At 45.5% G+C, this 27480-nt stretch overlaps 1 protein-coding gene and 1 long non-coding RNA gene across 9 annotated transcripts in view; one reads left to right on the top strand and one right to left on the bottom strand.

Annotated features, from left to right (window-relative positions):
• Window positions 1-5713, bottom strand: part of LOC102462858 (uncharacterized) — an 81623-nt gene extending 75910 nt beyond the window's left edge. For all 4 annotated transcript variants that reach the window (XR_016347794.1, XR_012897316.2, XR_012897320.2 and 1 more), the window contains exon 1: window positions 5573-5713. This is a non-coding gene — a long non-coding RNA (uncharacterized LOC102462858). The remainder of the gene's footprint in view (window positions 1-5572) is intronic.
• KAZN (kazrin, periplakin interacting protein) overlaps window positions 1-27480 on the top strand; it is an 844711-nt gene that overhangs the window by 384560 nt on the left and 432671 nt on the right. For 2 of the 5 annotated variants that reach the window (XM_075906495.2, XM_075906499.2), the window contains one exon: window positions 5483-5681. In XM_075906495.2, the coding sequence (XP_075762610.2) occupies window positions 5483-5681 (199 nt within the window). Of the gene's footprint in view, window positions 1-4393; window positions 4866-5115; window positions 5272-5333; window positions 5388-5482; window positions 5682-27480 lie in introns of those variants that run through there. The other 3 variants (XM_075906496.2, XM_075906502.2, XM_075906498.2) reach the window with 3 other exon arrangements.

The following is a 27480-nucleotide window of genomic DNA, read 5'->3' as shown; positions in this document are numbered from 1 at the left end:
CAGGGAGGCCATTCTCTGTGCTCATTGAAGAGGCCACGCTTGTAATGCCATGGTGCAAATCCCAGTGGAGAGGGGCACAAATGACACAATCCTGCCTGCAGTTGGAAACTGACATGATTATCCTGTCCGCTCATCCCCACCAGCACATGGTGCTGGCACTGTCAAAGGAAAGACAAACCTGACATGTATTTTCTAAATCAGAAAATAGTACGTCTCCATCTTTGAAAGCTGCTGGGACAGGGTGTGACACTGAATTCTCATGTGAACATACAAACATTGTTGCAACCACTGGGATATGTTTGCACCAACTCTTGAGCCAAATGGTCTAAGTGAGATGACTAGAGACTTATGATTCGATGATTCTGTTTATACCACTCATGCATGTATCATTTTTTGCATTTGAAGTTATGAGTGTTAGAGATGTCAAATCCCACTTAATTGGTTAACTGGCTAAACATGTTTAACCAGTTACCTAATTGAAGGGGAGGAGCAACCAGGAGCACCCTCCAGCTGGAGTGGCCCATCCACCATGCACAAAGGTTGCTCCGGCAAGTCAGAGCAGCTCCTGCCTGTGGCATGCCACCTGGACTAGGCCTGCCACAGACAGGGACAGTTCTGGCTGGCTGGAGCAGCTGGTCCATGTGGTGGGCCCTGCAAGGCTATAGCAGCTCCCTGCCTGTGGTGGGTGGGGAGCTGCTCCAGCCACTACCAGTTAACCATTCACATCCCAAATGAGTATTGGCTATGTACTTGTACTTCACATGTTTGCTTCTGGGAGATTATCAGCAGGCTTCGCCTACCTACAGAGGCTGCTAGTCAAATAGCAGTACTTCACTGACAATGCACCTCAAGTGATGCCAATCCACATCTGAAGACCAGTACGTAAGCCAGAGCTGCTTGCTTAAAAAGAACTGACTCATGCATGGACAGGTGACTTGCTCAAGTAACAAACTCCAATTTGGGATAGTAATAGAGAGGTAGCCGTGTTAGTTTTTCCTTTTGTTTTAGCAAGATCAGACTATGTAGCACTTTAAAGACTAACAAGATGGTTTATTAGGTGATGGGGTTCGTAGGCCAGACCCACTTCCTCAGATCATATTCTGGAAAAGAATTGGCATGATGATGTATATCAAGTGAGAGCAATGGAATTCCTTCCTCATGGGCAAGTGTATAAAGACGGCCCCTGGGATTCCTCCATCTTTGTCTTCTTTCCTGTTCATCACTTCAGGAGCATCTTTGCTATGAACTGAGCCCAGAAAGACTGATGTCCCATCCAAACAGAAACTTTTAAGATAGGCTAGGGACACCTTACCTGCACACCTTGTGGTAGCCATTGATGGACCTATCTCCATGAATGTATCTAGTTTTTTTAACTCTGTTATAGTCTTGGCCTTCACATCATTCTCTGGCAAGGAGTTCCAGAGGTTGACTGTGCATTCTGAGAATAAATACTTCTTTATGTTTGTTTTAAAGCTGCTGCCTATTAATGTCATGACTCCTAGTTCTTGTGTTATGAGTAAATAGCATTTCCTTATCTACTCTCTCTATACCAGACATGATTTTATAGACCTCAATCATATCCCCCATTAATCATCTCTTTTCCAAGCTGAAACATCCCAATCTTATTACTCTTTCTTCATATGGAAGCAGTTCCATACCCCTAATAATTTTTACTGCCACTTTCTGAACTTTTTCCAATTCCAATATATCTTTTTTGAGATGGGCTGATCACATCTGTACACAGTATTCAAGATGTGGGTGTACCGTGGATTTATATAGAGGCAATATATTTTTTGTACTATTATCTATCCCTTTCTTAATGATTGCCAACATTCTGCTTGATTTTTGACTACTGCTGCATATTGAGTGGATGTTTTCAGAAAACTATCCACAATGACTTCAAGAGCTTTTTCTTGAGTGGTAACAGCTAATTTAGACCTCATCATTTTTTATCTATAGTTGGGATTATATTTTCAGTATCTGTTACTTTGCATTATCAATATTATTGATTAGTCCCTAATTTTAAGAGGTTCTCTTGTAGCTGTTCACAGTCTGACTTAATTATCTTGAGTAGTTTTGTATCATCTGTGAATTTTGCCACCTCAGTGTTTACCCCTTTTTCCAAATAATTTATGAATATGTTGAATAGGACTGGTGCTAAAACAGACCTTTGAGTGACAGCACTATTTACATCTCTCCATTCTGAAAACTGTCTATTCCTATCATTTGTTTCCTATCTTTTATCCAGTTATCAGTTCATGAGAGGACTTTCCCGCTTATCCCATGACAGCTTACTTTGCTTAAGAGCTTTTAGTAAGGGATCTTGTCTCAGGCTTTCTGGAACTCTAAGTACACTATATTCACTGAATCTCCCTTGTCCACATGTTTGTTGACCTTAAAAAATTCTAGTAGATTAGTGAAGCATGATTTCCCTTTACAAAAACCATGGTGACTTTTCCCTAACACCTATGCATCTGACAATATTATTCTTTACTATAGTTTCAGTTTGCCCAGTACTGAAGTCAGTCTAACCTGCCAGTAATTGCCAGAATCGCCTCTGGAGCCCTTTTAAAAAACTGACGCCCCATTAGCCATCTTCTGGTAGAGAAGCTGATTTAAATAATATATTACATACCAGAGTTAGCAGGTCTGCAATTTCACATTTGTGTTCCTTCAGAACTCTTGGATGGATACCATCTGGTCCTGGTGAGTTATTACTGTTAAATTAAGTTATCAATTTGTTTCAAAATCTCCTCTAATGATACTTCAATCTGAGCCAGTTCCTCAGATTTGTTATCACCCTGAAGTGCTCCTTTAGCACCAACCATGGTCCCACTGGTTGTTTAGCAGACTTCCTGCTTCTAATGTACTTAACTTTTTTTAATTACTGTTTGAGTCTTTGGTTAGCTGTTCTTCAAATTCTTTTTTTTTTTTTTTGATCTTCCTAATTATATTTTTGCACTTCATAATCATGGTAAAGGCAGAGTAGATTTTGTGTTTTACCTTGCATTTGTGATAGCAATTTTGCAAGTCAGTATTACTATATCTCCATTTTATGGGGAGCTACACTGAGGCAAGGGACTCAAAGGCATATATTGAGTTGAGTAGTAGAGACGTGAGCAAAAAATATTCAGGTGTTCTGACTTCCAATCTCTACTAGAATATGCTCCAATTATAAAAGTTTCCCCTTCTCCCAGACAGAGAAGGTGTGTCTAGACTGGCAAGATTTTGCACAAAAGCAACCGCTTTTGCGCAAAAACTTGCCAGCTGTCTACACTGGCAGCTTGAATTTGCGCAAGAGCACTGACTTTGTAATGAACAAAATCAGTGCTTCTTGCGCAAATACTTTCACGCTCCCACTCGGGAAAAAGCCCTCTTGCACAAGAATACTTGCGCAAGAGGGCCAGTGTAGACAGGGAAGAACTGTTTTGCACAAAAAAGCCCCAAAGGCTAAAATGGCGATTGGGCCTTTCTTGTGCGAAATCGCATCTAGACTGGCCACGGATGCTTTTGCACAAAAGCACTTTTTGCGCAAAAGCATCCGTGCCAATCTAGACGCGCTTTTGCAGAAATATTTTTAACGGAAAAAGCTTTTCCGTTAAAAGTATTTCTGCAAAATCATGCCAGTCTAGACACAGCCAGAGAGGAACCATTATTAACAAAAGGAAGAGTAGTTAGAACTGGGCATATACTGGATACACCATGAATTACGTCTCCCTTTGTATTTGTAAATTGTCATCCAGTGAGTGGTTAGTTTCTTTGTTTTTTTTTCTTTCACAATTATTTGCTCTGGATTTGTGTAGGTGAGCCAGTTTGTTACAAGACTTTACTAAGGGGTGGGGCGCCTAGGGGCTGAATCTGGCCCCTAGCTTGCCTGGATCCAGCCCCCAACATTGGAGAACTGGTGCTTCCTCCAGCCCTGCAGCACCCCATCCTGGTTATGCACCCTTACTCTGCTCCTGCACCCTTCCAGACCTACCAACCACCCCACCCCAAGCCTGCTTCCAGGCAGCCCCCTCCCCTTCACTGAACCTCCCCCTTGTTTGATCCACCCCCTCAACATAGAGGGGCCCACAAAGTCTACTAGCCCTGGGCTCTGGTGTGGGAGAGGAATGCGGGGAGCATCATTCTGTTTCTCATTTCAGGCCCACATTCCTGAGGTGTTTTTGGTTTGGAGGGTTGCCTCTCACTTCTGTGGCCCCCAACTTTTTTTTCTGTGGGTCAGTGGACCCCAACCCAAAAAGGGTTCCCCACTCCTGCTCCAACCTTGAGACTGGAAGGGGAAGTGGGACGGTTCTGGCCCCTGCGTGGAAGGTTGCCATGCTAGAACCAGGTGCCCGGCGTGAACACGCCTGACTCCTCGTCGGCTGCTCGCCACCCACCTTCCCCGGGGTTTGTTCTCAGCCCCGTGGCGCTTTCCCTCGCGGGAAGCAGGAGCACAACCCGGGGCTGGGGCCACTTCAGGGCAGGAAGGTGGCTGGGAGTAGGGCGCATCCCCTGGTGCCCGGAGCTGTGGGGGAGGGAAGGCTTCATGCCCCATCCATCCCTATCACCCGGGGCCCTCGAGGGCAGACAAAGCGGCCCCCTGGCCCTTCCCCCTGCGCATGGCGCCTGCAGACGGCAGCCTGCAGTGTAGTGCCTCTTCCCCGGTCCCCCTCGGGGGCTGGCGGAGCAGGGGGGAGGTGACACCCTCCCTGTGCCTGCTCCCGCCGGCCGCGCTGCAACCCGAGCCCACGCTAGCCCGGCCGCCCCTGAGCCGCACACCCCGGCCGGGATGAAGGGGATGCACGCCTCCGCCTTCCCTCCGGCCGGCCCCAGCTGCCCCGGCCCGGGCTCCCCGCGCTCCGCTTGAAGTTTGGCTTCCCGTGGGTGCAGCCGCCTCTTTGCAGCACAAACTCCCGGCCCGCCCCCTCCCCCCCCCCCCCCCCCCCCCCCCCCGGCGCTCCTCGCGTCCCCCTCCCGCCTGCGCTGCACCCCCTTTCTCCCCCCTCCAGGCGGGCGCCCTAGAGCGCAGGCAGCCGGCTCCCCGCGCTCGGTGGCTGGAGAGGCAGCGCAACGTACCGCCGGGCTGGGGCCAGGGAGGGGAGGGAAGCCCGCAGCGCCTCCGCCAGCCAGGCGAGCGAGCGAGCGTCCCCCCGCTCCCCGCCCTCCGGCCCGGGCGGCTCCCCCCAGCTGCCGCGTGCACCGCGGCGGGGAAGGCGCCCTGCAAAAGCCCGGGGGCTGCGGCGGAGCTGGCGCTGGCCGGGCTCCCCGCCTCCCCTGCTGCAGATGGTAGGCTCCATTTAAAGAGTGCTGGCCCTGTTTTCCCCCGGCTCGTGTCCTTCGCCGAGCGGCGCTCGCGCGGCTCCCCGGGAGAGGGAGGCGGAGGAAGGGGGGGGGTCCAACAGGTAGAGGGGGGAGGAGGCGAGCGAGAGGCAGCAGCCCCCCCTCCCCGCTCCGGCTGGTGCATCATGCTGCTCTCTCTCACCTCTCTCCTCCCCAGGCCAAAATCCTGAGCATGATGGAAGACAATAAGCAGCTGGCCCTGCGGATCGATGGAGCTATCCAGTCCGCCAGCCAGGAGGTGACTAACCTGCGAGCCGAGCTGACAGCCACCAACCGGCGCCTGGCCGAGCTGAGCGGCGGCGGCGGCAGCCCCGCCAGCCCCTCGATCATGGAGAACAACCAGCACAACACGCAAGGTGAGCGGGGCCCGCCGGGGAGCCCCTGCTGCAGCCGCCGGGGGGAGGCTCGCGATGCGGCGCCCCCGGGTGTTCGGTGGCTCCTGGATGGAGCGTTCGTGGCTTGTGCAACTTTTAACCCTTGCTGCCTAGTGCTGGCCGGTGGAGGCAGGGATGCTGGGGGAGAGGAAGTGCTCCGCAGCCAGAACTGTGTGTGTGTTGGGGAGGGGGTCCGCCAGACCGTCTCCATCACCCACTTCCCACCTCCCCCCGCTGTGTGTAAACTTTTAATTGCAGGGCTGGGTGTGCAGGTCCTGCGGGGTGCTCAAGTGCTGCGTTTCGAAGCCCTGCTTCCTAAAGAGCTTTTGGACTCTGCTTGCAGATTTTCCCTTGGAGGGAAGCCGGGAGGGTGGAGGGGGGAGGGAGGAGAGAGGAAGGCTCCAGATCTTGTAGCCAAAACAAGGTTTTGTTTTAAACAGCAGCATGTTGAGATTTTCACTTTTATGGGATATTGAGATTTTTTTTTAATACCTAGGTTGCAACTTTACTCCACTCCATCCCTCCTTTTGTACTGTAGCCAGTCAATAAAATAAATAAGACAATGGGATGCTGCTGCATGGAGTTTAAATATTTGGGGCATCTGAAAACAAGTACCTGGATGGGATTTTTTTGTTTTCTTTTTGGTGGACATCTTTCTATCTGGCTGAGGTGTGGATTAATCTTTCCTGATGATAGTGGGATGTGTAATCTTGTCTTGATCTGGTTCCTTGTATGGATGGGATGGTTAGAAATGGGGAGCCAGTTTGTTGACACTGTCAACTGGGAAGCTGTTAGTAATCCTTCAAGGATTACCAGTGCATGAGGTACTCCTAAAAACACATTGTTTCTCTGATTGCTGAAGTCAAATGGCAAAGACATCTGATGTTCTCTGATAATCAGCTTTTGTCTTTAATATCGTATGTTTTCAACAAATTCAATTTATTACAGTGTAGAGTGCAGAAATCCCAAACAAGAACTAAAACAGGGCAATGGAATGGAATGGCTGCTACAGCATATGTGCAGCTATTAGACCTCAAATCCTCACTTTTAAGAAACTAATAGGTGGTGATCCTTTTAAAATGTATTTTAAAATTATAGGTTCAGTGTAAATGTCTGTAGGTAAAAATTAAAATATTTGTTTTGTTGGCAGTTGTCAATTTTTTAACCTGCAAATTAGCATTGTTCAGGTTGAATTCCATTCTAAATTCACTCTCTGATGCCTAGAGTTTGATGAAGGTCTAAGAATCAGATCAGTAATTTGGTAACAAAGCAGCCATGTTATAATTGTGATTAATGTGTTTTAGTCCTGCTGTTAAATGCATAGTTTTCTAGCCTGGAACTTGGCAATGGCATAACCTGTCCCATAACATGTGGGGGGAAGGGGTGGAGGAAAGCATTACTAATACATGCATTTCGATTACCTCACCTTAGTAAAAAGTACAGGAGTGTTGTATTTGCGGAATGCAAGGTATTGGGGATTTTATGAATCACAGGAGAGAGCTGCCTTCTAATGAATAAGTGGCAAAAAAAAAAAGAGTTTTGCTTTAAAGAGCAAAGAGTCTGTGTTTTTTCCAACAATTAACCCATACATGCTCCTCCCCCCCCCAACTTAGGTGGACTTTACCAGTAAGTCTATTAGATTCAATAGCAAAGACTGAGCATATAAAACAGGTTGATAATGTATGTCATGGATGATGTATGGTCTTAATTTTACACAAGGGTTACCAAATGAGTGCTAAAGTGTTGATGCACAGCTCTTAAGATTGTCAAGTTTGTCTTTTTTCTTCTCTGTTTGAAATATACTATGAAAATAGTGCTTGAGTCATAATTACTCTAGAAATGTATAAATAAAAAAGAATGACTAGATAAACACTGGCTGGCAAGATAATCCACACTGAGTACAGTGCTTATGTCTGATCAGAAATAGTGCAAACCCTTCCCTGCCTTGAGTGAGCTATAATTGATTTGAATTTACACCTGCATGATAAAAATGTCAGCAGTTATTATTTACTTACTATATATTTACTGCAAGTGTCTTTCAGTAGGATGTTCATACATTATTTAACAGCTGTGGGGGGTTTTCTGTATGTTACCTGTAGCTTTTTAAACATAGTAGCTGTTCTAAAATGCAGCATAGGTCCTCTCATAAGACTGCTATTCCTTCACATTATTGATGTTGCATTATTGAAATATTAGCACAAATTGATTTAGAGAGTAATTTTGTGGATTTGTTCCATCAAACCCGTCATATTTTGCCATTTATGCTGCATGGGGAATTGTAGCTATTAAACAAACTTAATCCACCATCAGATGGGTTTACTTTGCAATCAGGAATTTGTCCAAGCAAACAGAGCAAGCAATCCTGTTAATGCTTAATTTTGCTTGTGTGAATAGCCCCATACTAGTCACATGAGAGAAGATACCACTTGTGCTCAAGTGTTTTCAGGATTGGGCCCCTATTCTGATATCATCCTAGCTGGAAGTTCATTTTTTTTCTAATGTGTTCATTACATCTCTGTGTGGGGACCTATCCGTTACTTTAAAAGTATTTTATCTGCCCTATTTAATATTAGAGAATCCTTGTGGACATTAAAGGAACTGATCCTAAAGATAAATTACCCCTGAAATTTAGTATACTTTACTAGCCAAAGCACTCTCTCTTGGAATATCTTCAGTCAAAAGACCATGTGAAGAAGAACCTTGCTTCATCTTTCTTCTGGAGTTAAATGAGTGATGATAGGAATGTTGACATACTTATAGAGGGCATCATCTTAGATTTTCAGGTTGAAAATGTAGCCTTTTGGCTAGACAAGCATTGACTGTTGTTTTTATGAACCTTTTGTTACATTGCCCCCTCCTCCCCAGAAAATGTTTTCGCCTTAAGTACTTGTTTGTTTTTGTCATCTTTTTGCAGCAGAAAAATTGATTTCTTTGTGTAACACCCATGTGTGTTTGTATTTTCTAAAAGGATGCTTTGAAAAGGCTATTTGTTCATAGTAGTTTGTAATCTGATGAGCAACTGAAAAGAGCTTTTTCAGTTTGATGTGTTACTCACAGCATAACTGAAAACAATAGGTTTGTTGTAGCCTGTTTAAAAAATGCCACTTATCAAAGTGTTTGTGCCCAGTGGAGAGCCTTATTTCAGTTAAATAACTAGAATTGCATGCATTATTTAAAAAATGAAATGTCCATGGGATCATTCTGTTATCTAAGGATTTGGGACCCACTGAGAAGAAATGAGGAGCAGCCATAACTCAGCACCAAAGAAAATCAACCATGAATATACAGTGGGCAGTGGGCCACTCGCTTGCAGTAAAGTCACTGAAGGAAGTTACACTTGGGTAGCTCTGTGCCTGCTTCTGCAGCATGCTAAGAGCTTCTCCACACCCTTAACTCTCACGGATGCCCTGCTGTCACTGAGTTTGGCCCAGGGTGTCTCAGTGTAGGAGTAATGACACTTTCTTGCTGAAGTGAAAATCTGTGTCAGCGTAGCCAACGCTTTATTTTATTTTTTTGCCTGAGTTAAAAAGGAGGCTATTATAATACTAGCAGTACATGGTTGTAGTCGCATTTAAAATAACAGAAGCCAATCAGTTAAGTGTAAAATTACATTTGAAGTGAATTGCATTTTCATTCTTATGGGAGAAAATGGGAAGAACATTTTGTCTCATCAAAATGCCTATTAGATTCCCTGACAGTTTCATATGCTCTTCCTAATTTGCCCTAGTGTGTGTTGTGGCAATATCTTTTAATATATTTCTGTTTGCTTTTATAGGTCAATCCTATGTGCTGATATGGGGCACTGAGTTTTCCCCCTGAATTTTAATAGATGCTCTGATAGATGATATTGAAAATAAATATCTGTCTCTGTGGTCTTTGAATTAGGGATGTAAAAATCCCATGTAAGGGGAGGGATAGCTCAGTGGTTTAAGCACTGGCCTACTAAACCCAGGGTTGTGAGTTCAATCCTTGAGGAGTCATTTAGGGATCTGGGGCAAATCTGTCAGAGATGGTATTTGGTCCTGCTGTGAAGGCAGGGGACTGGACACAATGACTTTTCAAGGTCCCTTCCAGTTCTAGGAATATCTCCATATATTATTATTATATATTAACCAATTAAGGGGAGTCTGCTCAAGGCTGGAGCATCTCTTCCCCCAGCTGTGACCAGGCTGAACCTGCCCACTGCCATAGGCAGAGGCTTCTACTGCCTAGGCAGAGCAACTCCAGCCTGCACCTCCCCCTTGCCTCCAGGCCCACCATGGAGAGGGGCTGCTCTGGATGCCCAGAGGAGCCTCTGTCAGCGGTGGGCCACATGGGGTTGCAGCAGCCCTTAACAGTTCCAGTTAAGACTCACTGGTTAAGCCTTTCACATCCTTATTCTGAATAACTTAATTGCGGTGGGGTTTCAAATAGCCACACTGCCACGTTGAGTTAAGTAAATAGACTTTGGGAAGGCAAGGGGACTGACAGATCAGCAGGTGGCTTACAGGATAAAAAGCCTTTCACCCATAGGTCACAGGCTCAAATGCAGCCTGTGTTGGCAGTGTGAGAAGAGAGCTTAAAGACTGACCAAATTCTCTTGGTTGTACAGGTAAACTCCAGGTCATCTGTAGTGTATATTGGGTGAGGGGAAGTGCATGAGGAAAGCTTGCTCTGCCATGCCCAAACTTGGTAGACAGCCTGAGGATCTGTCCTGTGGATAGACAAATAACTTTGTGTTCTAAGGCCATTAACTCTGTGCAGCTTGCTGTAAATGTTTTTAAGCCATTATCCTGGTTGGGACCTCGCAATTACAAACCAGCATTCATGATGAAGCTCTTCTTGGATGTACCGGCGGGACTTTTCTCTTGCATCCAAACAGCAAAGAGATACTTTTCAAGGACGCTTTTTCTTCAAAAATATACTTACTGCACGGCAAAACTGGAGTATTTGAGCACAGGTCGGGAGGGAGGGGTGTGTGTGAGACATGATCAATGTTTATTTGCTCCTACAGGCCTGCACACATGTGGTCATTCAGGATTTCAGCGCAGCAACCTCGAGAGCCTCCTCACCCTACCAAGTGTCAAGCTTAGTGGAGAAAATGCTTTTGTGACTGTGGTCTTACTATGGACACTACACAGCAGGGCTAAAGCTGAAATAAGCTACGCAACTTGAGCTATGTCAATTGCGTAGCTTAAGTCAAAATAACTTTTCAGCTTTTGACGCTGTTTACACAGCAGGAAGTCCGAGTTAGAGCACTCTTCCTCCAACTTTCCTTACCCCTCGTAAAATGAGGGTTACAGGAGTTGGAGTAAGAAGTCTTCCAGCTTGGCATAATTTCGACATTATGTCGAAATAACTGCTTGTTGTGTAGATGCAGACTGTGTTAATTTGGAATAACATCAGTTATTCCGAAATAACGCTGCTGTGTAGACATAACCTATGAGAGTGAGGACAGATTGGAGGTGAAATTAACACTTCATATCCTTATTTCTTAGAGCAGTAATTTTAGATGTTTTCCACAGTCGCTAGTGATACTGATGAAATTGTGCTCATTCAAAGCCAGGTTTTTATGGGTATTTTAGGCACCTACCTGTATTTTGAATAGCACAAGATGCCTGGTCTCATTTAAATGCAGGACAATGTAGCACTTTAAAGACTAACAAGATGGTTTATTAGATGATGAGCTTTCGTGGGCCGGACCCACTTTGTTCTGAGCTGTTGTCGCCATGTTTTACAACAGTTTAGCTATTTATTCAAGGTGATAGTCACCCCTGTGCAAAGTAAGGATGCAAAAGTATAACTGTTTAAACAGTTAAGCAGTAAGCCTGGGCTTATCGGTTATCATTAACAGTTCTATGCAGGCTCCTGCCCTGCTCCTGGGGAGCCAGCTTAAAAGCCAGATTCCAACATGCACTGGTTCCCGGGGAATGGGCAGTCACTCTGCCCTGCAGGGGTGAGTAACCGTGTAACTGTTGAGATTTTCAGCGGTTATGCATTTGAACAACTGCCCACTTTTTAACATTCCTCGTGCAAAGGCGTCTGTACAAGGTGTCCGTGTACTGCTTAGATCCTACTTGAACCCTCAGATTTAAGTGGTGCATGGATGCCACAATGCCCCTTAACACAGTAGTGAATTTCACTGTCTGGCCTTAAACCTTTTGGGTGCTTCTAGACTGGCAAGATTTTGCACAAAAGCAACCGCTTTTGCGCAAAAACTTGCTGCCTGTCTACACTGGCCGCGAGTATTTGCACAAGAACACTGACTTTGTACTGTACAAAATCAGTGGTTCTTGCACAAATACTCTGATGCTCCCGCTCAGGGATAAGCCCTCTTGCACAAGTATTCTTGTGCAAGAGGGCCAGTGTAGACAGCCATGTTAATTTTTTGCGCAAGAAAGCCCGATGGCTAAAATGGCCATCGGCGCTTTCTTGTGCAAGAGAGCGTCTACACTGGCATAGATGCTTTTGCGCAAAAGATGTCTTTTGTGCAAAAGCATCCGTGCCAGTGTAGACGCTCTTTTGCGCAAATACTTTTAATGGAAAAACTTTTCTGTTAAAAGTATTTGTGCAAAATCATGCCAGTGTAGACGCAGCCTTTGTGTTTCAGATGACTTTTGAAAAGTAAACTAGTTAGATTTCGCAGGCCAACCCTGCATGGGTTGCTCCAGGATAAATGGCACCGTGTTATGGTTGCGTTAGTACCAACTTTGGTCGCAGTTCAGTCAAGCACTTAAACCTGCATTTTCAGGTCATTGGTTTCTGTGGAAGTGCGTTGTTGAATCTGTGTCTAGATACACAGCTATCAGAAGGAGTTGCTTAAAGCTCACTGTGTTGATATGTTGAACTGCTCTGAAGGCATAGATGATTATAGCTACTAAGCAATCTGGTGTAGCTAAGACCCGAGTGTCTGACTTTTCAGAAGTGCTGAGCACTTGCAACTCCAGTTGAAGTCAGTGGGAGCTGGTGATGTAACTCAGTGATTAGTGTGGATTGATCTGATAAGAGAATAGGAGTTTCCTACAGCTCCTAGCTATGGACTTGGTCCTTTGGCTTTAGCGGATCACGCTCCTAGCTCTGGAGATCCCTGGTTTAGTACCCACATGTGGCCTGGCTGACTGGTGTCATGTCTGCAGTTCTGAGAATCAGGTCCACAGTGTTTTTCTTTAAAGAAAGCAGGCTCAACACCCTACTGCTCTGCAAGGGGATTTCCTGTATTCTTATTCCACTACAGTCTGCAGCATATTGGGTTCAGTAGCATCTGTGGTGCTTGGTGTTGCCAAAGGGCCAGGGACCTTTATCATCCTGACATTCTGCATAGATTTTTCTCTTTTTTTTCTTTTAATGATCTTATACTTTCATTGCTATAGCTGGAAGACTTTGCCGTTAGCCCAGTAGGCAATCAGTTACATCTGCAGACTGTGCTATTGCGACTTGGTGAATGAATAATCTGCAAGAGTTGTTCTGAATCAACAGTGTTCCTTTTCCTAGTGATGTCATCTGTGTTTTGTTCTTCCCAAGCTTTATGGCTGGAATACTGAAAGCAGCCTAAGAAAATCAGGCATTCAAATCCAGTTGGGCACAGAGATCCTCTGGCACAGAGTTCTTTGCATAATTGGGGGCCTTAATCATTAACATCACTGCTAATTTTCATTGTATTTCCCACTCTTTCTTTTGACTCCTTTCCCAACTGAGAGGGTAAAGTGAGTTGCATGCTTATAGAGCAATTAAATACACTGGAAAATACATCTGCAAGGCATGGTGTTCAAATGATTTTTCTCCTAGGTTCAGCATACCAGTTGGCATGTCCCCTTTGCACTTTAGTTTTTAGTGTTTGAATTAAAAATATCCCTCTTACATCTTTTTCCAAATTCTGCCTACTTGGGTAATTTCCTTTAGAACTAGTAGGGTAATATTTATAACACTTAGGCTTTCTTCTAAGGCGCTAAGAGTGCTTTACAAGCATAAATTAATTCAGCTATGCTAGGAGATGGGTTAGCTTTATTAATATCCCCTTTTAACATTTCACAGATAGTAAACTGAGGTTACGGGGGTAGTAGAGCTAGGAGTTGAATATTGGGCTTTTGAGTTTCTGTAGTCTAGCTATTGGGCCACTTCAACTCATCTGATGAAGTAGGTTTTGCCCCCAGAAGCTCGTGATCTAATATATTAGCCTCTAAGTTGCCACGGGATTGTTCTTTGTTTTTAAAGTTACAGACTAACACGGCTACCCCCCTGAGACTTTTTACTGGGCCGCAGCCCATGGATTACTGGATGTATAGGTACCTTAAGCCAAACTTGGTGCTGTCTCCACAGTGAGGGGCACCTGCAGCATTCAATTTAGCAGGTCCTCACTAGACCTACTAAATCAAATGCCAGAAGATTGATCTCCGGCATGGTAAGTATAGACATGGCCTTAGTCCCATTGACTACTTACTATCAAGGCAGCAGATAGGAACCCTGAATTCCTGCCAATTCACCTAATAATACCATTGGTGTTAACTCTAGAAAGTTACTTGCACATAATGATGTGAAACTGCACCAGAGGGCTGAGAGAAGAGAGCGTTAAATTTAAAAAATGAAGTGACAGCAACATATAATAGCCTTGATATTTAAGGCATTTAAAAAAAATTCCATAGGTATTGGCAATTTGCTTGCTTGTTCACACCCACATAAGCAATACGTTGACAAGACATATTCCCTGATCTGTCAAATGATGCAATACCCTTTCTTTGATTAGCTTATTTTTTTAAACCATCCAACAATGCTTATTTACTTGTTTTTAATTCATGCGCAGAAATTCCAAGGTAGCATGATGTATGACAGTGAGTTAGTCTCCAGCTTATTAAAATTCAATTCTCATAAGTTCTTGTTGACAGCCATGCATGAGCTAAGAGAATTTGATACCGACACCGCAGCTTGCAAATTCAGTATATTTGTAATATGACTAATGATGTGTGTTTATAGCTGAAGAGCAATTATATTTATATTCGATACCCTGATGACTCAGTTGACCAGAGGCATCGTTTTCGAAGTATCTGAAGCATTCATGTTCGCTTGAGGGGTGCTGAAGGGCTCGGTGCTTTGGAAATGGGCTTAGAGAGCCATTTGCTTTGAGGTAATGTAAGAGAGAAGCAAGAATTATGATGATTACAAGGAATGAATAGTCCTGTGTCACCTTAGAGACTAACAGAAATGTATAGAATCATGAGCTTTCGTGGGCAAAATCGACTTCTTCAGGTGAACTGGAAGTGGGTTTTGCCCATGAAAGCTCATGATTCTGTATATTTTTGTTAGTCTCTAAGGTGCCACAGGACTACTCGTTGTTTTTAAAGTTACAGACTAACATGGCTACCCCTCTGAGGATGTGTACAAGGGCAGTGGAAGAGACTGAAGCTACTTTGGAGCAAGCTTCCCTAGCCCTGAAGAGTTTTGGAGACTAGAAGGTTCATTGTTTACTAGCGGAAAGCTCAAGATTGTAGGAATCAGAAGATCTGGTTTCTCGTATCAGTCTTGCTGTCATCTTGCTACATAACTGTGGGCAAGTCATTCAGACCAAAGTTTTCAAAAGTGGCTGTTGCTGTTTGGATACTTCCATTTGCAGGAACTCAGTCTGAAGAAATGGCTGTCCCTGACTTTCAGAGCTGGCACTGAAATCAGTGGGAACGGTGAGTGCTCAAGCCTCACTGAAAAACCAGGCGGAGGTGTCTCACGCAGAGTGCCCCAAGTAAAGGTAGCTTTTGAAACTGTTACCTTCACCCTCATCCTGTGCAAGTCCATCAGTCTGCACTATAGGGATGAATTCTTACCTGTGTTTGCACAGTGCTATATGCATCTGGAGAGAAAGTTTCCGTGGTAGTGCAAAGTATTATTACACAGTCTGCAGGGAGCTTCTGAGGCCGAGAGAGCGCAAGGAAAACAACAAGTTAGGGAAATAGGCGACCGAGAAATCAGGAAGGATGTTGCACCAGGAAGCTACAGAAGTGGTTTGAGATTAAATGTTTCCCCTGGTTTAGACTCTGCTGGCAAAATCTGAATAACCTGGAGTTGCCCTGAGACTTTCATTATTGCATGCAGGTCTTATAGCTGAGTGTCCTACTCACCACCCAGCGTGCTGCTGGGGAAATCCAGAGGTGTCTAGACCTGCAGGTCTGCTTTCCAAGCCAGAGATTTATCTGGAGATGCTTGCTGGCGTTCTCCATTACCTGCACTCCCATTGTGCTGAAGCTGCTTCAGTTAGTTACCAGTCCTGGGGCATTAAAAATGCACCATATGCCAGTTTGCCCATTGTGAGGCTGTTTCCAAAGTACTGTGAGAATCAGGAACAGAGGCTAATTCTGGCCCATCGGGTCACAGTGCAGAAAAGGCTGAGAGCAGCTGTTGTAGACTAAATGATGGTGATAAGAGATGGTGAACCAAGATGTGTCCTGGCTTTTTAGCTGGAATAAGAACAACTTTGCAGTGTTATTTACTAGGATGCAATGTAGCATTGGCTATAAAAGTACCAAAAATGGAATGATGCTTCACAGCAATCAGCCAGGCTCTTGTTGTATGAGTTAAGTAATCTGATCAATTACTTATTCCTCTGATCTTATTAATCTTTCCCTTCCTTAGATCCTCTCAGCGAGCGCTCAGTGTCCGAGCAGTTGGACAAAGATACTTCTGTGGTTATCATTAGCGTAGAGTCCTGTCACTCGCAGTTGCGAATCTCTCTGAGTCTGCTTGTTGAGGCATGGGGGCTGGTGCATCGGCCCCTTGTGTGGGTGACTTTTGGGCAGAGGGTAGCTTTCTGATTTGGCCATGCTTGGTTAGCTTTCGAACATGGACCTGCCAGCTAAGTAAGCTGCTCCATATTCCTCATGCTTCCATAGAAGGGGGAACTAAAAACTGCACTTTCAAGTGCAGAAAACAAGCAAAGCAGGGTGTTGTGCTCTGGCACTAAAGAACCAGGTGAGGAATGGATTTCTAACATTAGCCTTTCTGTTCTGTGCTCCTAGCTCCTGTTCTGTGATTTCCCCATGAGTCTTCTACAAAACTGATGATAAAGAAATTGTGTCTTATTGATTACTGTCGACTTGGGGTATGTGCAGGTGGTAGGACCCTGGGATCAATATTTAAAGTGAAAGAAGCATGAAAGCCTTTTTTTGGCCATGTAGAAGCCTGTGATCAAACTTCCTGATGCTTAAAATACGAGCACCTCCTGTAGAGGGATAGAGAAGGGACAGATTTGCCCTGCCCCCTGAGAGATGACAGCAACATTGTGAAGAGCTTTTGGAGCCTACAACCTGGCAAATTTGAGGCAGGGAGGACCCCTTTGCCAGGGTGGTGATGTGGGCAGTTAAGACCTGCAGCTTCCATGTGCAGATGGGCTATACATTGACTGTTCGGGAGCTTGAGGTGGGAAGTGTGGCTTTCGATAGGACAGGCTCAACATGCAGAGCCGTAGGGCTGCCTTGAACCTCAAACTAAGAGTCCTCTGTTTTCCTTTCCATTTGTGTTAACTTCCTTGGTTTTCTAGTTATAAGCTCTGTCATTTGAGGATATATATGACTTTGCTGCTTGCTTTTCTCTCTCTCTCTCTTTCTCTCTTTTGGCTGAGCCATTCCTCCATATTTCTCCACCCACAAGGCAGTTCCCTAAATTCAAATCTTGTGCTCCTCATCAGCGAAATGCATCCTGTGAGTTAGTCAACAAAGAACTTTGACCTACCTGTTTCCCACTATTCCTTTCCTTACTCACCTGCCTCTCCTTATGTGATTGCTAATTTAAGGATCCAAGAGCTCACCTTCATTTCTTCCACTGGCCACAGGGAGGGTGAACCATTTTTTTTATACTGGCGATAATGTACATTTGAAAGAGAATGTATTTGAGCTGAATAAGATTTCCTGGGTTCTGTGTGGGCTCTCCAGAAAGTAGAAACATGACTTGGCATGTTTTTATCTCTTTCCAAGATGATGTTTCTGTGTTTTTCCTGGAAGTAGTCCTAACCAGGAGAGCTGACACTGGCAAGTGTATAAATTAGCTTTTTTTGCTGCGACACTAAAACAAGATTTGTGCCTCCGTTAGTGCAGAATAGGGCCAGTAATGGCCATGAGAAAAGGATGGGTAATGGGAAAGTCTCTTGACTAGCCTTTTCATTCGTGTGGACACATGGTATTTGCAGAAGTCAATATACCTTTGTTTTCCTAATTGTAAAAAGGCAACGTGAGGCTCTTTGGCTTGTACTCTCTTAGGGATTGTTAAGTGTATGGGCTTAACCACAGGAGGAATTATTGTCTTTTTGCTAAAAGCCTCCAGTTTATGGCTCCATTGTATGTACTTGGGGAAGGATCCTGGTTCAAAGGGATTTACCATTTCTCCAGATGAGGCTACAGGCAATTCTTTACACCAATTCCCAGCCTAACCCTTCAGTCCATCCCTTTGGTCACTTGCCCAAAGAAGTGGGAACTTCTTCCAAAACTGCTGCCATGTGGCTCTGGTGCTCCTTCAGGAATAGCACCCATCTTTCCCAGCCCATGAGTGTTGTGCCTCCATGGTGCCTGTAGGCTTTGCCCACCCAGCTAGTTAAGATTATCCTGAAGTAGACTTACTCTACACAGTGCACTGGACTACCTAACCAGAGGTTTGGTGACAGACTTTGAAGAGCCTTGGGTACCCAGCCCTCAGCGCTGCCCAGGTCACGCTGTGCACCTAGCCAGCCCTCAGCACCACCCAGACCGCACTGCACCGAGGTCCTGCAGTGATTTAAAGGACTCAGGGCTCTGGTTGCAGCTGGTGCTATGGTAGCAGTGGTGGCAGACCTAAGCCCTTTTAAATTGCCAGGCCCTCTTCCTTTTGTGGCCCACCGTGCCCTGGCAGCAGCTTTGCCTAACAGCCAAGGTTCTTGGCTATTAATGAGTCAGATTTTCCAGTTGTTGTATAGGCAAACGGATACATACAATGCAAATATGCTACATATGACTACAAACAGTCATCTATATCTCATTAAGCTAGGCATGAGTCCACCACCTTTAAGCAAATTGTCCATCCTCATTTCCATAAAATTAATTGTATATCAGTGGCTTGGGATAAGTATTGGTCTAAACTGGCCAGAAACTGAATAGCAAGAATAGGCCACGCCTAGGTTTTGGCCATAATGATTTAATGGGACTGTTGCCATTACTAGTTACTCCTTCCACAACCAATTTTACAATAAAAAAGGCCTAAACGCCCTCAAGCACTTGATCCACTTTGTTCTGCTCTTGGTTAGCTCTGGCTGATCATTCTCGGCCTCTTCAGAGATGAGTTGGAGAGGGTTGTATTTATGTAGCATTTTTGCTTACAACATTACCACCAAGCTGAGCTGTTTTTACCATACCTGTCTAAAGCTGTATTTTTTTTGGGGGGGCGGGAGAGGGAAGGAATTTATGACTCAGCAAGCGTGAACCTGCAATAAGCGCATTGGCATGAAAATGATTCGCCAGTTTTTTAAAGAAATATGCTAACTTAAGTTTGAAAGAAAAGCTAATTGGTGTGTAGGATTATTATTTTTATTAATTATAATGACATTTTCTTTAACCTTTTTTGAAATATAAAATGATTTTAAGAGTTAGGCCTTAACTTACCAGCAATGTTGATCTATTTCAGCTATGGAAATAGCGTAGCTGAAATCAACATAATTCCTGTGGTGTCTTGCATATGGTAAGATCAGCGGAGGCTGCTCTCCCCTCGACGCCAGCTCCTTTCCTCATCTCAGAGTACCAGCATTGACAGGAGAATACTTGGACATCAATTTATTGCTTCTAAGCAGACATGATAGGTCGATGGCCGGTGAGTCGATTGCCACAGCATGACTCCACTGCGTAGTGTAGACAAGGCCTTAATCCGGATGTACCAAACTGAAGGAAGGAAAATGGGATGCTTTTTACTTCATTTCTCCTCATCCTGCTGCAGTCAGTGTTCAGGGCCTCACTGTATCAGTCACTGTACCAGCGAGTCCTCACTGCTGTGAGCTCATGGTGTAGCAGTCTGACAAGATTCAGCAAGTGAATAACTAGGCAAATGGGTGGAATGTGGCTGTGGGGAATGATGGGACAGTACAGATGGCTTAGTTTGCATAACTGCTCGTACCGATCACAGTAGCCTCTGGGAATATGCACTAAGGAAGTTAAAATGCATTGAATTAAATAACCATGTAAGTGCTGACAATTTCAGTGGTTACACAGTTACATGCGGGTGGCAATTGCTCCCCAGGAGCTGGTGCATGCGGGGAGCTGGCACTTAAGCCAGCTCCATGTGCTATACTAGCTCCCACCTGTCACCTCTTTTCCCCCCCCCCCCCCCCCACACAAACTGCTGCTTCTGACATAGAGGCAGCTTTGTGGCAGGGAGCTCTCCAGGAGCTGGTGTGCGCTGGAAGCCAGCTTTTCAGTCAGCTCCCTGTACGTACTTGGAGCCTGCATGTAACCATGAAGGTTAATCGATGAGTCCAGGCTCATTGGTTAACAGTGTAGAAGGTTACACGTCCACATGTCTAAATCTGCACTATTGCTAGGTTGTTACAAGGCCATACTGGGCATTCAGTTGAATAAACTTCAGCTGTTTCCTAATGGTTCCTATCGGGTTTGGAATGAGATGACAGATGTACAGGAACCCGCAGAGATCACTTTCAAAGGCTCTAATGGAGCATGGGTGCTGAAACTTGGAGTGCTGCAGCACCCCTGGCTTGAAGTGATTTCAGTCATATACAGTTCATTGGCTCTCTGCACCCCCGCTGTGCAAATTGTTGTAGCAGCCCTGTAATGGAGTCTAATGGGATTCCCAGTAGGAACATTTCCAAAAAGAGGTGCAGTCCCGCATTCTACATAGAGCCTGCTCCTGCTCCCCTCGAAGTCAGTAGGAGTTGTGCTTCCTCTTCAGTGTAAGGAAGATTGGGCCCCCTGCAAGGAACGTCTCCCCACTGCACCTATCCCAGTTGTACTTAGCACCATGTCTTCAAGAGTCAGAGGAGCTGAGCAAAGCCACCTGGCCATTCTAGAGTCCTGGGTCTCCACTGGACAAGGGAAGAGGCGAATGAAAAGTTGTTCCTAAACAAGGGGACAAAGCTTCTTATTTATAATACATCTTGGGCGAATTCCTGGCCCTGTTGAAGAGTCAGTGGCGCTCTTGCCACGGACATCAGTAGGATCCGGCATTCACCCTGATGCTGTAAGTCTCAGTCCAGCTCCTTTGGGACACATCGTGATCACACAACCGTACCTCAGGTGACTCCTCCCCTCCCCTGCCCCCCTTCTTGGCAATCCAGGCAGCCTGGCCAAGTTCTGAATAAGCCTCAGAGACTGGGTTCCTGTCTCACGCCCCTGGAGGAGTTCCCTTGGGCTATGTCTACACTTGCGGCTTCTTGCGCGAGTAATATGCAAATGAGGATAAGCGTGGAATATCGCCGAGCCTCATTTGCATACCTAATGAGCCATCATTTTTTTCAGAAGAGGCTCTTGCGCAAGAAGGAGCCTCTACACTGCCCCTTCTTGCGCAAGAAAAACCCTCTTGCGCAATGCTGTTACACCTATTACTTTTCAGGAAGAACGGCATTGCGCAAGAGGGTTTTTCTTGCGCAAGAAGGGGCAGTGTAGAGGCTCCTTCTTGCCCAAGAGCCTCTTCTGAAAAAAATGGTGGCTCATTAGGTATGCAAATGAGGCTCAGTGATATTCCACGCTTAGCCTCATTTGCATATTACTTGCGGAAGAAACCGCGAGTGTAGACATAGCCCAATGGAGTCCCAGCAGAGGCATATAGGCAGGGTGATGTGGGGGAGCTCATGGTGTCCCTTGCTGCACCATCCCTTGTCTATGGATAAACGGGATTTGTGAAGGCACCAGTGGGATGTAGGTGTCCATGTCCCATTAAAAGTCAGTAGGGGTTGGGTACCTAATTGCCTGTTTAGCCTCCAGGAACGTCTTATCACTTGTCGCAATCTCTCAGCTCACTTATTAACTACGTAAGGAAGGAGAAAAATCAGACACAAACGCAAAACGCAACCAGTGAGGGACCCGTTTTTTGCCAGATGCATTTTTTCCCCTCTTTTTTTTTTTTTTTGGTTCCTCAAGAAAACAAAACCCGGTGCAGCAAGGAAGGAATGCCCAGTGGTTAGAGTACAAGCCGAGCACTTAGGACGCAGGGGTCAATTTGCACTGCAGATTTCCCGTGTGACCATGGGTCACTTAGTCTCCTCGTGCCTCAATTCCTGATCTGTAAAAATGAGATAATAGCTCTTCCCTGCCTCACCAGGGTGCTGTGAGGATAAATACATTACAGATCGTAGGATGCGTTTAGATGTGCTGATGAAAAGCACTATATAGATGCGCTCGGTGGCGTTATAATTCACAGCCCTCTCTGGTAGACAGGCAGTGAGGTTCTCTGGCCAGACTGTATTTTTCCCAATCTGTATTGCAATATCTAGGCCCAGCCGACTGTTTAGGAAAATGCCAGGGGGGTAAATTTCTGCCCCTTACACAGATGCATCTCCATTCACTTAGAGCAATTCCCGATTTACATTTGCGGAAGGAGAAGAATCCGGCTCTGAATTTCCTGGCTTGCAATAGATTCTCTATGCTAGTTGAATGCTGTGCTTTTGTGATTTAATTTTGCAGCAGCCCCTACTGAAGGCAGATTCTTCATCTTGTGATCATAAAAAAGTTCCCCTCATGCACATTTTCTGTATTATTGTTTCTTTTTAATAATCTTTAATATACCCAATTATTTGCTTTTATCTTTGGCAATTATGTCTTATCTGCCGTGGAAAAAACAAACTCATTTTATTCATCTGCAGAATCTTCATTAATTTCTGGACTTTTTCCATCTTTATTAACATACCCGGATCGCTTAAATTGCTTCTCTGCTTGCCGAGGTGATGGTTTGAGCCTTTGAAGGGGGAAGCCCTTTGATGCTACAGTGTGTGTATTCTGTTACGTTTATTCGCATCCTGTCGTCAAATCCTTCCGGATGTTCATTGTCCTCAGAAGGAATGCAGCGCAGTTGAAATCAGTACATACCCGAACGGGCGTCTCCCATCCTTCCAGAGAAGGCTCTGCCCACTGTGCTATGGCTATTCTCAGGTGGGTGTTCCTCCATGTGTCCCGTTTTTCTGCTGTGGATCTATAGAGTCACTAGAGCAGGGTTCCGGCATCTCCCATGCATCTAACTACTATGTGAGAGTCATTTTCATTCTCACTTGCTATCTCTCTCTCTCTCTCTCTCTCTCTCTGGCCAGTGACTATTTAAGTATTTATAAAGGAGGCAGCAATACCACAACCACATCCTCCTCCTCCCACGCTCCCTCCCTGGATTGGGTCCCATCGGTGGGACAGGCATTCTTTTGCCTATCTTCCTCTGATTTGTGGACTGCACTCAGGCTCAGAGATGCAAGAGATGCCTAGAATGGGATAGTCCATGTGCCCAAAAGAAGAAACATAGGCACCTACGGAACTTCCACAGCAAAAATTTAGGCTCCGAGATAGGGATGTGAAAAACGAGTCAATTATCTGATAAGCAAAAGCTTATCAGATAGTCGATACACTAGTCAACTAGTCACTTTCCCCCCCTGCCTTGCTGTCTCTATCAAAAAGAGGCAGCAAGGCAGGGGGAAGAGGAGGGGAGGCTTCAAAGAGGCAGTGTCACGTGGAGCTGGGGTCAGCAGAGGAGTCCCCAGCTGACCCCAGGCTCCATGCAGCACTGCTGCTTTGAAATGCTGTGGGAAGCAAGGGGCCAGTGGGAGACTCAATCAGTTCCCCCACTGGCCCAGTGCTCCCCACATCGCTTTCGCCTTTGAAGTGTAGCAACAACCCTGGAGCTATTGCTACACTTCAAAGGCGAGGCTCCCTTATCAACTAATCAAATCGTTGATGCAAATTGCATCGACCATTCGATTAGCCTATTAATTTAAATTTAACATCCCTATGCCGAGGTATCAGCTGAGCAAGGGTTTTATTGATCACTAGTGATAGCTAAAACAGGAACTGGGGCACCTAAATCCCTTTGTGGATCTCAGCTTTGGGCTTCTGAATGGTTTAAAAGCTTTACCCAAGGTGCATTAAGGAACATCATAACTGTGTAATTACATGCAGCGAGCTGCGCATGTTAAAAACAAAACTCCTTAGACACTCAGCAGTTGTGAACACCTCTTATAACATGGAGTCAAATAAAATTTATTTTTGCTTTCAAGCAAAGCGAGTGCAGTAAAAACCACTTTGCACTTGAGTTCCTTTTACAGGGAACCATTTTATGTGCTATTTCTCCTTGGACATGCCTCGTTTTGAGGGTAGTTCAATAAACGATCTAATCTAATACATCTGGCTATGCCGTGCTCCTCACGGTGGTTTGAGTGCATTCATTAGGGACTGGTTTCATTCCTCGTGTAACTCCTCCAATAGTAGCATTTATTCTGTGATGGCAAAACACATCTTTCATTCAGGGTTATACATATTGCAGGGCTAATAGGAAGCACTTTACTAAATAGGTTTGAATCCCTTGTTGGTTTCTTAGGCCATGTCTGCGCTGCAGTGTGAGCCCAGCGTCAGACTCGCTTGAGTGGAAACTCCTCTTCTGTCCCCACACAAACATCTCTCAGGGCACATCTACACTGCAAATAAAAACCTGCCGCCGGCCTGGGCTGTGGAGTTGTTCCATTGCAGTGCAGACTTTTGGGGCTGGGCTGCAGCCAGAGCTCTGGGATCCTCCCAACTTGCAGGGTCCAGCCCGAAAATGACAGTACCGTTAAACAGCCCTGCAGCTTGAACCTGAATCAGCTGGCATGGGCCAGCCCTGGGCGGCAGAGAGGATGTATTCTGACTCCTGCTCAGACCCAGCTGCCTTCGGGAAAGGAGGGTTCAAGCACAAGTCAAGCCAGGATCAAAGATTCAAGCCCTGTCGCTTTGCAGTGTAGATGCAGCCCTCCAAACCTATGTTCCCTCTAATCTTTTCCAGTGGTAACTGAGAGATGCAAACACTGAAAGCCCCTTGAAAGTGCATTTTTAATAGAAACACACAGATTTTGCCAGTACATTCCTATTTCTTAAAAACGATAACCCTACATTGCCATGCCTGGAAGTATCTTGCTCTGTAACCAATCAACAGTGTAATCCACCATCTGGAAGCCAGGCGTTGTGGGGAGGAGAGATGGACACATGTTCTGTCCATTTCCTTTAAAAGTTCTCTCTGCAATCCATAGGTGACAAAATCATTTGTCACATTCAACAGAAGGTTTGTAACTTCGTCCCGAAATGGGCTGGGGGGAGAGAATAAGGCCAGGAGGATGGCTGTGCACTCTTGTGTGTTTGCCGGCAGCCATAACAGGCTAAACCGTGCAGAAGCTAAGCCACCATTCTATTGCTTCCCTCATGAATTTTGATCCAATCCACAGTGCTGGTAGGTTCATTTTTTTTCGTGAAGTGGGAACTCCAGAGAGAGAGTTGCATTTTGGGGAAGGTGTATTTTCCAGGGCTTCCTCCCTCCACTAACTAGGTCACTCCACTCAGAGATGTCCTGGTCAGTCACTGTACATTGCAATAATTTGGTTGTACAAAGGGCAGGTGTCTCATCAGCAGCCTGGAAGAACACCTCCCTTTGCCAGTTGGGCACCACAAGAACTGTTCTGTCCAGGAATGTGGAAGGCCTGAAACTTTAGCAAAAGCTTTCATAGAATGGCCACAATGTCCCCTTCTATCCCCACAATCCTAGGTAGTTCTGTAATTTTAGAAAACAGCTTTGAGTTTGTAACATACCATTGTCTTGACACTTCTTTCGCTGCAGTTAACCAGGGTGTTTCCAAAGAGCATCTGTTGTCTGAAACAGCCCTCTAATAATATATTGAAGTTCAGATTGGAAAAGTAACATTTTATGTCCTTGAAATTCCACTAGGATTTGTCTTTGTACCTACACAGAGCTGTTGGATAAATTAACCCTCTGTGTCTTATCCTGTCCTAGGCCCCTCCACCTGTGCTCCACAGCTCACCCATGCAAGAGCAGAAACCTGGGCCAGGATAACTTCGTGGCTCATTCAAAAAGGAAGTGTTTCCGTGATGGTTGGATTTCTGGACAGGGCCAGTAAGCAAATCCAATACCAGACATGGAGACAAAGGGTACGTCTAGACTACATGCCTCTGTCGCCAGAGGCATGTAGATTAGGCTACCAGGCATAGGAAGATGAAGCGGCGATTTAAATAATTGCCGCTTCATTTAAATTTACATGGCTGCCGCGCTGAGCCGATCAGCTGTTTGTCGGCTCAGCGCGGTAGTCTGTCGACATCAAAGGCATGTAGTCTAGACGTACCCATAGGGAGAGGGGGTATGTCTACACTACCCGCCTAGTTTGAACTAAGAGGGTAATGTAGTCATACCGCACTTGCAAATGAAGCCCGGGATTTGAATTTCCCGGGCTTCATTTGCATAAGCGAGGCGCCGCCATTTTTAAAACCCCGCTCGTTGGAACCTCGTGCCGCGCGGCTACATGGGGCACGAACTAGGTAGTTCGAACTAGGCTTCCTAGTTTGAACTACTGTTACTCCTCATTCACATATTGTGAATTAAACCCTGCCCCCTAAATCTATTGATAAGTGGTCATGGTATTAATAAAAATGTTTCATGGCAATCATTCCCCCACATTCATAAAGGTCCTGTTCTCTCTCTTACCCATGCAAGTCCATAATGTGGGAGCACAGAACATCCCTGACATCCAATTCTAGTTGTGGCAGATACACTTTCCGGCTGAGTGTGCCAGTTCAACAGCCTCTTGCTGTCATAGGCCCATTGAAGGGGAAACAGCTCACCTCTGGCTTCACAAAGTCTGGGACTAGCACAACAAGCCACGCTCACATGGACAGCATTGACGACATTGGAATCCAAACAGGTCTGTAGACATCTCCCACAGGATTTGAGTCGGTCAGAAGCACACTGTCACTGCTCTACACCAGCTGCGAGGGTAATGAAAACTGTCTTTTGCTAGGGTCTCTGAGATCAGGGTATGGTTTCATAAGCCACGGCAAAAGGAAGGTACGTGGCTTCTCTCAGATTAACTGTGGGGTCCATAACTCTATTTATGACTGTCTCACTTGGTGGGAATATTGCCCCAGCCTGTTCATGAATGTAGAAGCCTGGTCAGCAAAAAATCCCTGGCAATGTGAATTTTTCCAGTGCAACCCACACTGACATTTTTAGGTTGCCCTCTGTGGTCCACAAGGGCCCATAGCCTTTGCTGTGTATGTACTCCTGTGATACTTGAGGACAAAGTATGGGCACATAGGTCCCATTAATGGCCCTGGAGTAGTTTGGGAACCCTTTTATAGCACACACTGTAGATGCTCCTCCATCCTCCAGAGGTCCCAGGTTCAAATCTGCCTGGTGATGGTTACACTTATCCATGCACAAAACCTCTAAACAGAAAGTTCACAGCTGAGCTATTGTACGAGTCTAACAGGGAAGGCTTACTTTGCTTGCTTGCTGGTGGCCAGTACTGTTTGGGGGGAGGGATAGTTCACTGGTTTGAGCATTAGCCTGCTAAACCTACAGTTGTGAGTTCAATCCTTGAGGGGCCATTTAGGGATCTGGAGCAAATCTGTCAGGGATGGTAGTTAGTCCTGCCATGAGGGCAGGGGACTAGATTAGATGACCTCTCAAGGTCCCTTCCAGTTCTATGAGATGTCAGTTACTTTGGGGCTATCTTGGGGTCAACTGCACCCCAGATTGTTTCAGAAAACTCTGCCTCTGTTCTACCCCACCATTGACTTTCTAATACCAAATTGTTTGGCACCAGACTTGTAGCAGTTTGGGG

The sequence above is a fragment of the Pelodiscus sinensis genome, chromosome 24 (genome assembly GCF_052426305.1).
Source record: "Pelodiscus sinensis isolate ZL-2025 chromosome 24, ASM5242630v1, whole genome shotgun sequence".
NCBI classification, from domain to species: Eukaryota; Metazoa; Chordata; order Testudines; family Trionychidae; genus Pelodiscus; species Pelodiscus sinensis.
The sequence above is the reverse complement of the archived record's forward strand: the minus strand, read 5'-3'. Positions and strand labels throughout refer to the sequence as shown.